At 42.3% G+C, this 14,628-nt stretch overlaps 1 protein-coding gene across 9 annotated transcripts in view; it reads left to right on the top strand.

Annotated features, from left to right (window-relative positions):
* The window catches only part of DOCK9 (dedicator of cytokinesis 9), a 254,743-nt gene that overhangs the window by 214,328 nt on the left and 25,787 nt on the right, over positions 1 to 14,628 (top strand). For all 9 annotated transcript variants that reach the window (XM_006208324.4, XM_072976485.1, XM_006208321.4 and 6 more), the window contains 6 exons: positions 4,309 to 4,424; positions 10,089 to 10,226; positions 10,336 to 10,518; positions 12,049 to 12,162; positions 12,282 to 12,497; positions 14,002 to 14,059. In XM_006208324.4, the coding sequence (XP_006208386.1) occupies positions 4,309 to 4,424; positions 10,089 to 10,226; positions 10,336 to 10,518; positions 12,049 to 12,162; positions 12,282 to 12,497; positions 14,002 to 14,059 (825 nt within the window). The remainder of the gene's footprint in view (positions 1 to 4,308; positions 4,425 to 10,088; positions 10,227 to 10,335; positions 10,519 to 12,048; positions 12,163 to 12,281; positions 12,498 to 14,001; positions 14,060 to 14,628) is intronic.

The following is a 14,628-nucleotide window of genomic DNA, read 5'->3' as shown; positions in this document are numbered from 1 at the left end:
GGCTTGTTAAGACCCCATCTAACTCTGAAGTTCTTTGATATTTATGAATCATAAGTAAGAAAATGAATATAGGTGATAATTAAATTCCTTTACTCTACATAATGTTGAATCAATGTGAAAAATGCAGGGAAGACATATATTCTCTGAAGTAAAATGAATATTTTTTCAAAAGTTTTCAAGCATGGAGAATGTATTTTTTAAAGTAAGTAAAAGAGAATTACATGCTTTAAATGTCTATACTCAAGATAGTAAATAAAATGTTTGTTTCTAAAGCCATTGTTTCCTTGATTTTGAGACATGTTTCCTTGGCTTACAGATACATTTTTGCACATTTGCGAGCATTTCTGAAAGCAAGATATATTTTACAGTTTTATCAGATCCTTAACAAGTATATCTGGCACATTACATCTAATATGGTAGTCTGTCATTGACTGGTGCTTCTTGCAATTGATAGGGTCTCAAAATTTAGAAAATCTGGCACAAGGCCCAGTTAAAAAGTCAGTCATTCTTTATTCTTTTCAATATCTTTAAAGAGAACATTAAACTAAAATGTATGGTATGCTTAAACCAAGTGTTTTCACAGATTGGAGATCTATATCCTATAGTAGGTATCATTTTCAGACACAGCTAAACATTAGTTGAGGTATTCTACAGAGAATAGAAAGCAGATAGCATGGCCATTTCCTCGAGTGTAGACTCTGAGATCATAGACTAGTTCCACAAATCATTTTGAGCATGTTTGTTTTCTCAGTGTGTGAATCAGCGGACAGACAACAAATTATGTGAGTTTTGTCTTGGAATGTTATTCCTTATTCTCTTCTCCACTCCTTGCCCACCTGTGAGGAAAACCTTTTTTGCAATAAAAATGAGATGGAGATCAATAATAGATTGTGTAGTGGTTGATCTGGTTGATATTTTGCATAAATATATGCAATTAGTAAAAGCTATAGACCATGAGTTAATATATATTGGAGGCTAGGTTTACTACATTTGGCAAGAAGATTCCTTGCCATTCAATATTTATTTTTTTTGTAAAATGTATGATTTTTCTGGATTCATATTATGGGCCAGAGTAAAAAATTAAAAACAAGAATTCTGATTCCATGACAGGTGAAGGCAGCTTTCGAGATGAAAGTGTGCCTCCTGTGAGAACATCTGAGATGTTCTTCTAGCCCTAAATGTCCTCTGACATTTAGAAAAGGCGAGTGGCTGTGGATTGGGCTTCTGTCCTTCCCAGTGAGGGAGGGATGGTTTACAGTTATAGTCAGCGTCTCTAAACCAAGCTGTTCAGGAAACAGGAATTTATAAAATGGAGTAAGTTTAGTTAAGGCTAAACATAGCAGGTGACATTAGAGGGAGAAAAAAAAGTCTCACCCGTGGCCTTTGAGTGTTTAAAAGATTGGGGGATTTTAGAATAAATCACTTGTCAGAGTGACAACAGAATGAAAGTTGTATCCATGTGAGCAGTGAACCCTGAGGACTCTAAAGCAAGCCATGACATGCCTGCTAGAGACTGCACATCAGGGAAGCCCTTCCCCACCCGGACCAGCCTCAGTGAAGCCCATTAGTGCCTGTGCCCCGCCCCAAGGCACCACTGCCCACTAGAGGAAGTCAGTAGGGTTAACAGCACTCCTTGCTGGCCTGTATCAGAATCTGCTTATTCACCTTAAAAAGTTGCTGATCGATGCTTAGAGAACTTACTTACTGTGTCTCTAAAGACCCCCTTCTTGGGATTGCCAGCTCAGTTTCATTTTCCTGTGTTGGCTTGTTACAAGGTGACCACTGATTAGAGTTCCAGGCCTTGAGACAGACAGGCCTGACCCCCTGGTGGGTGTCCCCAGGCAAATTGTCCATGCAGTCTCTGTCCCTCGAAAAGCAACTTATAACGAATTGTGGCTAAAAGGACTATTTCTTTTACTCCTATATGATTCAGACACAGGCAGACAGATTTCTAAATTAATCTCTTATTCTAAAAGAAATTAGATAGTGTAATGGCTTGTGGGTAGGTGGTGTAGTAGCTTAGAGAAATTTTGTCATTCGTTAGCATGGCCCATTGATTGTATATGTTTTAAAAATAGCACATTGAAAAATTTCAGTTCTTGAATTGTTCCAGAATTTCAGCCAAGTGTAAGTAAATTCTGAGGAAGTCCTTCATTGTATAGGCCATCACATCTGTAGTGATCACACCTGCAGACACTTATCCAGTGGGTTGTCTAGAAAGAAAAGGATAGTTCTGTGCAGAAAAAAAAACAATTAATATCATCACCAAAGCAAGTGCTTTGTTCTAGTTTAACCCAGACTATCAAATTTCATTTGAGGTAAATGGCAGCTCTCAATATAGGGTCCTTTTGACCTGTGTGATAATTTTGGTTGGTCTGATAAAAGGTGTTGTATTTTGAGGGGTGGGTTTTTTTTTTTTTTTGTCCTTTCTTGCCCTGGTCTGTGATTACTGTAACAATAAGCATCCATCTGTTTGTTTCCTTGTTTCGAGGACTCTGTATATCACCAAACTGCCAAATGAGGAAATGCCTTTGTTCAAATGCCTTGCCAAATGAACAAAAACGGTTCAGTGAATATTAGTACCAAAAAAAACCTATCTTTCTTTTTGCTAAATTCCTTACCCCCAAAAAAGCAGAAATAAAGAGAAAACATAACTAGCATTGTGCTAGATGTGTTTGTTACATAGCCTCAGTAAGGACACAGTTACTCTGCCGAAGTGTGAAAATAATGCAGGCCACTCAAAACCCCTGTTTCAAAAGCAAAACAAAGTTGGATGAAAGCGCCTAATAGTGTTTTGTTTTGTTTTGTTTTGTTTTGTTTTGTTTTGTTTTGTTTTGTTTTGTTTTTGATCATACTTTAAAGAGCAATTCGGCCTTTTTTTAAAAAGCTTTTTGTAGCCTTTCAAAAACCATTCTCTAACTCTGACATTTACTAAAGTCAGAATAACATCATACTAGTTACTTTATTTTATCTTAACAATAGGGATTATGGTACAGTGACCTGGATAAGGAATTTGGAGTGTAGTTTCTATTTTTTCCCCCATTACTGGCCTCAAGAAAATTCTCTAGGTTTTCTGTACTTCATTTTCCTGATCTTTGTACGAAATGTCCTTCTCTCTGGAGTATTAAGAAAATTACCTACACAGTAAGTGTGGATTTGTTTTTGCTCCATGGAGAAAGACATTACATGATGTTTTATTATACTGCCGTCTTTCTTTGTAATCTAGATCAATACTGTAACATCTTTGCATCTCTATATATATTTCTGCTAATGCATACCATTTCATAATTTAATATCTCAAATTGTATGTCAAACTGTATTTTGTCAGTACTAAATTGATTTTATAGCCACATACAGAAGGTATCAAGTTTGTATTTAAATTATGATTCTTCAAGTTCTTTCCTTTTCTTGAACATTTCTTTCAGACATAGTGGCTTTTATGCTTTTTGTTAAAGCAAGTAGAATACCATTCACAGTGCAGTCAACTCTTGGTTATCACTTCTGATTCTTACTGATAATACAGATCTTAAGTTATCAGCTTAAGACTTCTGCAGCATTCACTCTGTGCCAGGCACTATTCTAAGGGCTTCACAATGACGAATAAATTTAATACTCACACAACCCTTTGAGGTAGAAACTGTTGTTATCCCCATTCTACAGGTGAGAAAACTGAGGTATACAAAGGTCGAGGAACTTGCCCAGGGTCACACAGCCAGTAAGGGGCGGAGCTGGATTCAGTGACCAGCAGCCTGACCCTCGGCTCATTTTCTTTCCCTGGGCTGTGCTGCCGCCCTTCAGTGTGGAGGCTCCAGAGCTCTGTCTCCTTCACCACTTCCCCATCCTAGCAGCTCAGTCGGGTGGCTCCTTTGATGGGCTCTGGCCCCAGGTGCCTGTCCTGCTCCCCCATTTACTAACTGTGTGACCTAAGACAAGCTGTCCAGCCTTTCTGTGCCTCCATCTCCTCATCTGCAGAAAGGGTTTAAATAACAAATGTACTTCATCAGGCTGTCGAGTATTTAAATGAAATGATACACATGAAGCTCATAGAATCATGGCTGGTGCATTGCAGACGCACAATGGAAGAGAAGTACTCTGACTTCTCTTCCAGAGTCGTAAAGGAGTTGTCATTGAATGGAAACATTATTACTGAACCCTTCCCGCCACCCCCCTCAAAAAAGACAAAAACGGGCAGATAAGGCCCTGAAGGAAGCCTTCTGGAAATAATCAAAAGTTGACTGTGACTCTGCTGTCCTGCCAGCCTGCCTTCTGCAGCTGCTAGCAGTGACCTTGTGCTATGATTTCCTGCAGGCTATGGCCACTCGGACGCAGACGTGCTCCACCAGTCGTTACTTGAAGCCAATATTGCCACTGAGGTGTGCCTCACAGCTCTGGACACCCTCTCTCTATTCACCCTGGCGTTTAAGGTTTGTATCAAGCAGCTGTTCGTGATCAGAGCCTGACTGTTTAAATTCAATATGCTTATTGCTTATTTAACCGAACGAACAAGAACTTCCTATGTTGTACTTTTACTGCAGCTACTGTTTTTGCCCCTGTAAGGAAACCATTAATCCTTAAATTCCCTTAATGAAACCATTCCACAGTTAATGGCTTGAATTCCCTGAAATAGGGTACAGCTTAACTGGCCAGGGCGTGTGGCCTGCTTGCAAATGCTGGACACGGTCTCTGGAGGCGGTTAACACTTGGCCAGAGGGAAGCATTTGTGGGGAATGTGGCTTTGCTGTGCCCTCCATGGTGATAAATATGGGGACCTAATTGGGCATTTCTGCCTCTACTATCTTTAAACATATCCAAAAATGGTAGCGGTTAAAATTAGATGCTTATAGGTAGAGGAAGCAATACATAAAAACACATTCGCCTTTAATTTTTTTTTTTGATCTGTTACTAAATTAAATGATAGGAGCATTTCAGGAATCAAGAGTAAAAAGCGATTTTGGCCTTATTTTTAGGTTTTAGTAATATTCAAGTCAGTTGAAATGGTCTCTTCAGCCACTCTCGTCATTAGGAACCCCACCCTTCTCATCCTTTGTCAATGACTACTTCCATTTCCAGTTAATATCCAATGAATACTGAAACAGTGTGTTTATTTGCAAGGGTATTTAGGAAACACCCTAAATCGTTCTGTGCTTTCCTCATCTTCTCTTCTCATGAAGGATGTTTCTTTATTAGACAGACTTAAAGTGGTGACCCATTTCCTGTTGCTTTATTATAATTTGCCTTCATTCTTAGCAACCATGCCACTCATGTCCCCAGGAAATGTCATAAGTAGGAACCCAGTTGAGAGATGAGGAAATGCATGTGCTAATAGGATGAGTCAGAGGGCAGCAGTGTCCTGTTACAGGGAGCCTTGCTCTTAGTGGCCCTCAGTTACGGTCCCCAGGCTGGAGGATGCTGCAGGCCCTGGAGCTTGTTAGAAATGCAGGTTCTTAGGCTCTGGCCAACTGAGTCGACTCTGGAAGTGAGACGTGAACAGTAGGGCCTGAGAACCATCGCTCTGCTAGAACCATATTTCAAACTTCTGTCTGTTTTCTTTTGGAGATTTTTAGTTCAAAATTCTTATGTAAATAGGCAGTTTAATGTGAGTATTTGCCCTTACACCTGTAGCAGTGCTCACTGTTCAACTGTAAGTTCAGAACAGTAGTTGGGACACTGTCGCCTGCTGTCTGCCTGGGCCTGGCATGTAAACGAGCAAGAAGCCCTGGGGCTGCACAGAGGTATGGGCCTGGCACAGCGGCAGGTGAGGGCCCGGGCAGCACAGGTGTGATCCGGCGGCACCAGGAGAGCAGTGACAGTTTCCTTACTGCACAGCCTGAGGGTCTTACTCGGGCTCTGGTAAATTGCTTCGTATTAAAAGAGTGTTGGTCAAGGTTCCCAGATCTCCAGTGTCTGGCCACCAAATAGGTTCTGATGCAAGAGTGGATGAGCATCTGTCGGTCTCTGAAGACTGATTGTAACATTTGTGGGATAAATATCTTTGGGAAAATCATTTCATGTTTCCAGACCTAAGATTTCTCATTTGTAAGATGAGATTTCTCATCTATAAGATTGAAAAAATAGGACCTGCCTCCTGTGGTTGCTGTAAGTTTAAAGTGAGATGACCCTGGGAAGGGCCAAACGCTCTACTATACAGGCCAGGCTCCAGGACACATGGAAACAGCCAAGTGTACAGAAACACCGTGGGCTTCAGCTCCTGGCTCCACCCTTAGCCAGATGTTAAGCCCTGGGCAGGTCTACTTGTCCTCTGTAAGCCCTGATTTCCTTACTTAGAACAGCAATTATGCCTACTATATAATGGATTGTTACTGAAGTGTCCAAAAACATCTACCCTGTGTCTGGCTGACATAGGAGCTCAGATGTTGATTCTAGTTTAGCAGTAAGCACTTTCCCCTGTGTTCACGCCTTTCTGGTCCTATGGTAAGGCGTCTGATTCCTGACACCCACAGGGAAGACTGAGTTTCAGAGCTGAGGTGATCTCTGAAGTGTCAAGGTCTGTATGCCTGTGTGCAAAAATCTTTGATGTTTAAAGCTCAGCATCCCTACCGCTTCCCCATTTAAAGTGGGAAGATGGGCAGATGTTATGCCAAGCTGTAGGCTTCCCTAGCCTGGATTCACAGGTCCAAGGGGCCCACTGCATAGCAGCCACGAGGATCTCGCTTTGCAAATATTTACTCAGCTGAGGCATCAATTGTAGCATATCAGAAAAATTAAATTATTACATGGGATTAGCTGACATAACTGTTTGCAGAAAAATCATCTTCCACGAATGTAGCCCCATCGTTACTGAGTCTCTTAATTGACCGCATCTAATACATTGCCAAAGGCCATCAAGAAATCACATTCTTAATGAGAGGAAATGTTTGAAAAGATTTAAGCCCTGATTCTGGTTTATTATTATATTAGCTTCCTGCTGTTTAATGAGTGCCTTCTGTGCCTCAAGCATCAGTCTTCACAGCCTGGCCCATAGGTCTTCTTACCCCCAGTTTACAGATGAGGAGATTGAGGCTGAAACAGGCTAGGAGATTTGCCCAAGATCACTGCATACCTGGCCTATCAAATCCCTTGTTCTCCACTAAGTCGGGTATGTGTGTGTGTGTATGTGTGTGTAGGGGGAGGGGCTGAGCTGGGTGAATACCAAGGTAGTTGAATGATCTCTCATACAGAAAAAAAGAAGAAAATTATCACACACTTACCAGATGCTGGTGCTGAGGGGGGGGCACTTTCACATAGGTTATTTCATACATCAAAGGCATGTTCTGTAAACCAAGGTAGTTACATGCAGAAAAATACAATTGTTTGGCTATTTTAAATGTCTGTTAGTACAGTCCCAACCGGCTGGTGACCTTTAAATGGTTGGTAATATTTTTAATGAGCTCAAAATTTTAATCCAAAAGTGTATTTTATGTAATTCATGTAGAGCCATTTCTTGATTTGAACTGTACAATGAGGACCAGTCCATGGGGATAAAGAGCAACATGAACCACAGGACGCAGAGCCCTCGGATCATGGGGGCCTTGCTAGGGAGTCTGTGGTCCAGTTTACACAGCCATGAGCCTGGTCTGCAGACACACATGACGTCTGGGTGGTCTTGGTGGTGGTGAGCCTCTGCAGCTAAAACAGCTCTTCTCTAAAACTCAATTTTTAAAGTTATTTTATAATCAATGTCTAAATATAAATAAATGCCATATGCCTAAGAAGGATGTAGTTGTCGTAAATAACATGGTTCCAGATACCTCATTTTGGCACCTGAGTTTAAGTTTGTTTTTCTCCTGTTCCTGTCTCTTTGGAAATGACTGATTCCGTGTGTTGACTCTCTGAAAGGCCTGCTTCCCTTCGGAAGCTGTGTGACGACAGTCAAACTTGAATCCACATCAGACAGTTCCTGAGAATTACTTATAACCTATTCTCCACCTTATGGCTAGAAATAAGTCATGCCTTTTGTGTTATTCTAACATCTCATTTAGTTTCCTGAATGATATTCTCCCAACCTCAGTAAAAGTTTACAGGGGTATAAAAGTGGAGAGAGATAACTCTGCTGTTACCTGTGGTTATGTATGACTGGAAAAGTGAAGGTGGTTTTTCATTTGCTTTCCGTCCCGCTCTGGGACTTCCTAAATGTTCAGATATTTAATGTTTAGTGTATATTACTTTCTAATGAGAAAGAGAGAGGCGCACAGAGAGAGAGAAGAAAATTGACTGGAAAGTAAGGGAGGCAGCTGGTAAACTGGGATGTGTCCAAAATGAAAGGTCCTTTCCCCCTTTAAATGAGGGGTTGCATCTTTGTGTGCATTTTTACTCCATTCTTCATCAAATTTTGTGGTCAGAACCCTAGAAGACTAAATCTTGAAAATGGGAAGCAAAAACCTTAACCAAAAAGAGTGAAAGGAAGGAAGATTAAATGCCAGTGGTAAGAACTTGGAGAAGGGCCAGTTCAGGTGCAAGGCAATTTTTAGCTAAACCGTCTCTCCTGGGTGTCTACAGCAAAGAGTCCTGAGAAGATGGAAGCACATATTCAGATTCCCCCAAACCTTAATCCAGCCATAATTGGGAAGGACTGTGGCTCCTGGGAAAAGCAGTGCTCACAGACAGCAAACCATGTAAGCAGTTCCCCAAACACTGGAAACAGCCTCTTTTATTTTTCCAGTTGGTGAACAGCTGCTCATGGTTGAAAATTATACCCTATTCAGTTAATTAAGTCATATTTTCTGCTCATTAAGTTGCTTTTCTTTCACATAATGGAATTCACTACTGTACCTCAGTATTTCATGATCTAAAGATCACTGTGAATGCCAGGTGTCCGACCAGCTGTGAATACACCTGTGAATCACTGGTCCTAAAAAACAAGACTTATTCCTTGAGTAAAAAATTTTTCTCTAACAATAAGATGAGGTAAATCTTGAAACTATTACTTCAGCCATAATTTGCTATGCAACAGAACTATTTGGACATAAGTTCTCTTTGTTCATTTAGCTAACTTTTAAGACTGATTTGAGGTACTGGCCTCTGGACATTTTTTTATGGGAGTCATTTTTGCCTGCCTGTGCAGAATGCATCCATTCTCCCAAACACACACTTTTGTTCCCACGAGCCTGTTTTTAAAGATGCAGGCCTTTGGTCAACCACGTTAGACACAGTGGCTACGTGCTGGCCTCTAGCTGGGGACACCTCTACCCACCACGCGTGTTCAGCATCTCTGGGAGTTTTAACCAGCCAGGTTTACTCGATGTTTAAGCAGTGCGAATTTGCTGCTGGTGTGAGGAAATCTTGAAGAACAAGGAGAAGTAATGAATGGTGGCCTTCTCGTCTTGTTTTGTCAAGTGAAATCCATGACGTGTTAAAGTCCTGCTGGCCACCACTTAACTGAGCTAGATCAGTGTAGGCGTCTCAGCTCCCTCTCCTTGACCTCAAGTCTTCCAGTTGCTGTGCAAGCTCGGTTTTAGGCTCGCTGTTACACAGATGAGGATGACGAGACCCAGTTGACCTGTGCAAATAACGTGCCCATGAGAAAGGGTGCCTGAGCAGAGCCTGTGCGAAAGTTTTCCCCCTCACCAGACTGTCTGGCTATTCATGGCTGAACACAGTGCCCAAGAAGCCTGGGAAAAAGACACAGTCCTCATTTGTAGAGGACCTGTTTCATACACCTCACTTCAGTATTCTTCCCAGCCCATTAATTAGCTGGAGACTAATGTAATGGCACTCCTTTGTCACAATTAAGATGTCATAAATATTACCTCTGTATCAGTTGCTGGCAATAGTAAAAATGAATAAATAGAAGGCCAGTCAGTACTGAGAAACAGTGGTCCTTTAAACCATACTACAGTTTACTGGGAAGTTTTGTAAGTAGTCCCTCCCTTAATATGAAGAAGTAAATTCTCCAAAGCATAAATTTATTGATAAGCTTATTTGTACTACAAGAGACTTCTCCGCTTTCCTGGAGAGTTCATGACAAAGTTGTTTAAATTACGTGCCGTCTTAGTACCTGGAAAATTTAACCTGTGAGGCTGAGAGTTGGATGAAACCTATTAGCGGTGTCTGGTGTGTCTCACTGAATGAGTTGTCTTGTGTGTTTTAAGAACCAGCTCCTGGCTGACCACGGACATAATCCCCTCATGAAAAAAGTTTTTGACGTCTACCTGTGTTTTCTTCAAAAACATCAGTCTGAAACGGCTTTAAAAAACGTCTTCACTGCCTTAAGGTCATTAATTTACAAGGTACGTTGTTTCACTAGGGGAGGGGTGACCACCATTGATGGCCACGCATTTTCCTTTGAAGACACGCTGACCCTCCTGGGGCTCCTTTGCTCTCCCGTGTTCCTTCTAGTTCCCCTCGACGTTCTACGAGGGGCGGGCGGACATGTGTGCCTCGCTGTGCTATGAGGTTCTCAAGTGCTGTAACTCCAAGCTGAGCTCCATCCGGACCGAGGCCTCCCAGCTGCTGTACTTCCTCATGAGGAACAACTTTGACTACACGGGGAAGAAGTCCTTCGTCCGGACACATTTGCAGGTACGTGCGCATCACCTTTCCAGCACAGGTGTGCTCTGTGGAATCCTGTTTGAGTGGGAAAGCTTTGAGTTACCTCAGCATAAGTATGACACGGTCTGGCCTCGAGATGGAGAACTCAGAAGTAACGTTTACTGGTTTACTGGTTTATTTCTTCCTCCACATTGTAAGATCTGGGCCCAGAATGTGTTTCTATCGGTAAATTGACGTTTAAATACTGAATCAATAGTGGACTGCCTGAAATTCCATTGAATTCCATATAGACCCTATGTGCGGATGCCTCACAGTGAGCATCTTAGGTAAGACCAAAAACACCCAAAGTGGTTCTGTTCTGTCCTCCATCTGCTGACACACCTGCCATCTCTCCAGAGTGAAAGTGTCCCAGATTCTCTGCGAACCATGCCAGATACTGAAAATTCTTACGTATTGTTGTACAAACACATAGAGGAGTGCCTTCTCCATCTCTGTACTTACGCCTTTTTTAAAACAAATATTTGTTTTTTGCAAACTATGTGCAAGGATTCATGGATACAACCATGAACAAACAAGGACCCTCTTCCGGCCCTCATGGAGTGTCATCTGCTGGAGGACAGATAGACCTTGTTCCACATGCCCAGGGCCAGAACAGAGGAGCTTCAGTGTACCAGGGAGGGGACCAGGGGGCTTCCCAGAGAATATGAAGGATGAACAGGGGTTGGAGAGTGAGCATGGTCCAGGCCAGGATGTACCGTGGGGAAGGGCCCATCCAGGGAAGTGGAGAAGGTTTTTCTAGTGGAGTTGAGAGTATGGGTGAGAACAAGTTGAGGAGGCATCGTTGCATATTTGGAGAGATTGCCTGGATTCCAGTGCTGAAAATAGATCAGAAATTCAAGACCTTCGAGACCACGGAGACCTTGGGGAGACTGTGGTCAGATCTAGACCAGAGAGAATCATGTCCTGGGTCAGGTATGGTGAGGTTAGAAGGAAGAGGAGGTTGAGTTGACAATACTTAGTGATTGACTGTACCTGGGTGTGGTGAAGGAAGAGGCCAGGGGGGTGGTCCAGAGTTTAGCTTGAGTAACTGGGTAAAGACATTGGTATTTATAGACCCCCAAAAAGACAGGTTCCCCTATGCATAGTTAATATGCATATGTTTTAATAAAAAATGCAAAGGATAGTCTGCTTATTGAATGTTAAATACATATAGTTTCATGCCAGAAACCACAGAGATAAATAATAAGGTCTCCCTTTTTACTAGAGAAAGTGGTAGGTAAGTAACCTTCCAAGTGATTCAGGCTTATCTGATTCTCATTCCTCTACACTCTCCTGATTAGCACTTTGCTGTGCAAACAAAAGACTCAAGAATAGCAGAGTCACCTTCTGGAATAATTCTTGGAAGTGGGGAAAAGATGGCTCAGACGTTTCCCACACTGGCGTGATCCCTGCTCACAGACTCCCTGCCACCCCATCCTCATGCACATCCTAACCCAAGGCAGGAGTCAAGCTGGAGCATTCCCCAAAGGTGAATTGACTTGCTCACGTTTGTGTCCCTAGGTCATCATTTCCGTCAGCCAGCTGATAGCAGACGTCGTCGGCATCGGGGGAACCAGATTCCAGCAGTCCTTGTCTATCATCAACAACTGCGCCAACAGTGACAGGCTCATCAAGGTGGGTGGCCCAGTCCCGTTCTGTTTGTTACCCCTGAGACTCTGCCTTGTCATTTGCTACAACTGCAGACAGACAGGGCGCAGCTGAAAGCCCCGGTTCCTCTTCCACCCTCGTTGCAGCACACCACCTTCTCCTCGGACGTGAAGGACTTGACCAAGAGGATCCGCACGGTGCTGATGGCCACGGCCCAGATGAAGGAGCACGAGAACGACCCCGAGATGCTGGTGGACCTCCAGTACAGCCTGGCCAAGTCCTACGCCAGCACTCCCGAGCTCCGGAAGACGTGGCTGGACAGCATGGCCAGGATCCACGTCAAAAACGGCGATCTCTCCGAGGTAGCCCTGCAGCCCTCTCCATCCCAGTTTTTGAGAAAGCTAGTTATGCCCCCTTCACTGAAAGAAGCCAGTTTTGAGAAAAATTGCTCAGTAATCCAGAGCAGATGATTGAAAATACGTAGTATTTAAACAGCATTGGGCTCCGGTCTGCTTCATTGTCGTCTAAGCATTTTCACAGCTTACAGCATTGTCAGGGGCTATCTCTGTCCCAAACACGCATTGTTGGAAAGCTGTTAGAAAACGGCCATGCTCAGCTAGGTGCGTGCTGATTCAGGTGCGCTCAGCTTCTGCATCAAAACCCCTCTCTAGAGCTAAAATGCAGCTATGTTATGATCAAATTAGATTTTCCTACTATTAAAGTCATGACAGGGTGTGGCTTTTTCCTCTTTGAGACAGTCTGTTTCCGTCTGGGCGTGTGATAGAGGAAAGTAGCCATGTCCAGGCGGAGCTGGGGGTGTGGGCTCTGGAGACAGACTGAATCCCGGATCTGATGTTCCTTGACTCTGGGACAGCGAGCCACAGAAGGTCTCAGTGACGCATCTATAAAACAAGAAGTTAAGGGAACCAATGGGCAGTACGGCAGGTTCTTTTCTTGCTCCCAGGATGGGCTGATGGCCACGGGGTCCATGTCTGGGGTCCATGCCCAAGACATGGAGGTGTGATCAACTGTGTTACCAAGGAAGCGTGCTTTTACCTTTAAACCTCTCAAATTGCCTACATCAGTACAATTATGTTCCACATCTGAAAAATTTATGTAACTGTTTTTACCTATTGATTATGCAAAGTGCATTCCATTTGACCATAAGTTTAATCTAAAATATACATTAGACATAATAAAGATGAATTACATACTATTAGTGGTAGTAATTTTTCTATCATTCTGACAAAAACAGGGATCAGATATTGGAACCTTACATTGGGTTCATTTCCAACAGCTACCTTTGATGTTTTATAAACCATGGCAACTTGGTGAAAAGAGCTTATTTTTATTTTTTGTTTCATTTTAAGGTGTCTATAATGTTTAACACCAAATTGTAATTTTCAGTGAGAATTCTTTTTTTGAAAAAGTTACAACTTCATCTTTTTTTTTCAGTTCGAGAGAAAAACATATTAGCCCCTGCAATGTGAGCATTTCTCTCAGAATCTAGGAATGCATGTGCCTTTTCTTCAAATGCTCCTCTTTTCCCTTTGAGAAAAATAATGCTGAAATTTTAGCTATAGTAAGAAAAAATGCTTTTGAAAAATCTTTTACAGTAAAATTTAATAATTTTAAATAGAAACAAGTCTTAGCAAATTTACTGCTATTCACCTCAATTTGCAATTTCAGAATTTCAGTTTATGTGAATTGTTCCACTTTTTTCAAAAGGCAAAATGTCAGTCATTAGAAACACTAGTCGATCCCTTGAGATCTCATCTAAGTCTGTGTAGTCTTTGGATTTCTGTCTGTGAGCATTGTGACATGCTTTATAAATGGTGATTCTGAAGCCTGTGTCTTTCATTGTAGGCAGCAATGTGCTATGTCCATGTCACAGCCCTGGTGGCAGAATATCTCACACGGAAAGGTAAGGAATATTCCTTTGTTTTATGAAATAAATATAAAATTGTACAAAGCAGCAAAGATGAGTGAGAGCCATTCGGAAGGATTTGGAGGTGAGGGATGTGTGTGTGCACACACTATATTCATTGTTTTGTTTGCTAACATGATATTTGCTTGACTCAGTAGGAACTGCTGAAATGCAAAACAGAAGTAGATGGCATGTTGTCATGTAAGCTCTTACTAATAACCCATCCTGCAAAAACTAGTTAATGAGCTTTGCATCTGGGAGCCTCTGACTGGCCAATCGCAAGCTGAAAAGACTTAATTTTCCCTTAAGATCGTTCCCACTTGAAGTGTTTATCAATCAAAAGGCAGCTGTAACAGGAGGTCATCAGACAATATTTTCTGGAGCACAGCCCAGTTGGCTTTGTTGTGTAAGCAGGCAGCCTGCTGCCCGGAAACCTTGCGTTCCCGTGGAAGGAGCGGGCAGGAGTGAGCATTTATTCCCACATTAGCAGGCCATGAGTCCTCTGCCGGTTCCTCTGATTAAATACCAGTTAACACTTCAGAATCGAGAACATGGTGTTTTAGAAA

This window comes from Vicugna pacos, chromosome 14 (genome assembly GCF_048564905.1).
Source record: "Vicugna pacos chromosome 14, VicPac4, whole genome shotgun sequence".
Taxonomy (NCBI): Eukaryota; Metazoa; Chordata; class Mammalia; order Artiodactyla; family Camelidae; genus Vicugna; species Vicugna pacos.
This window is presented reverse-complemented; position numbering and strand designations above follow the sequence as displayed.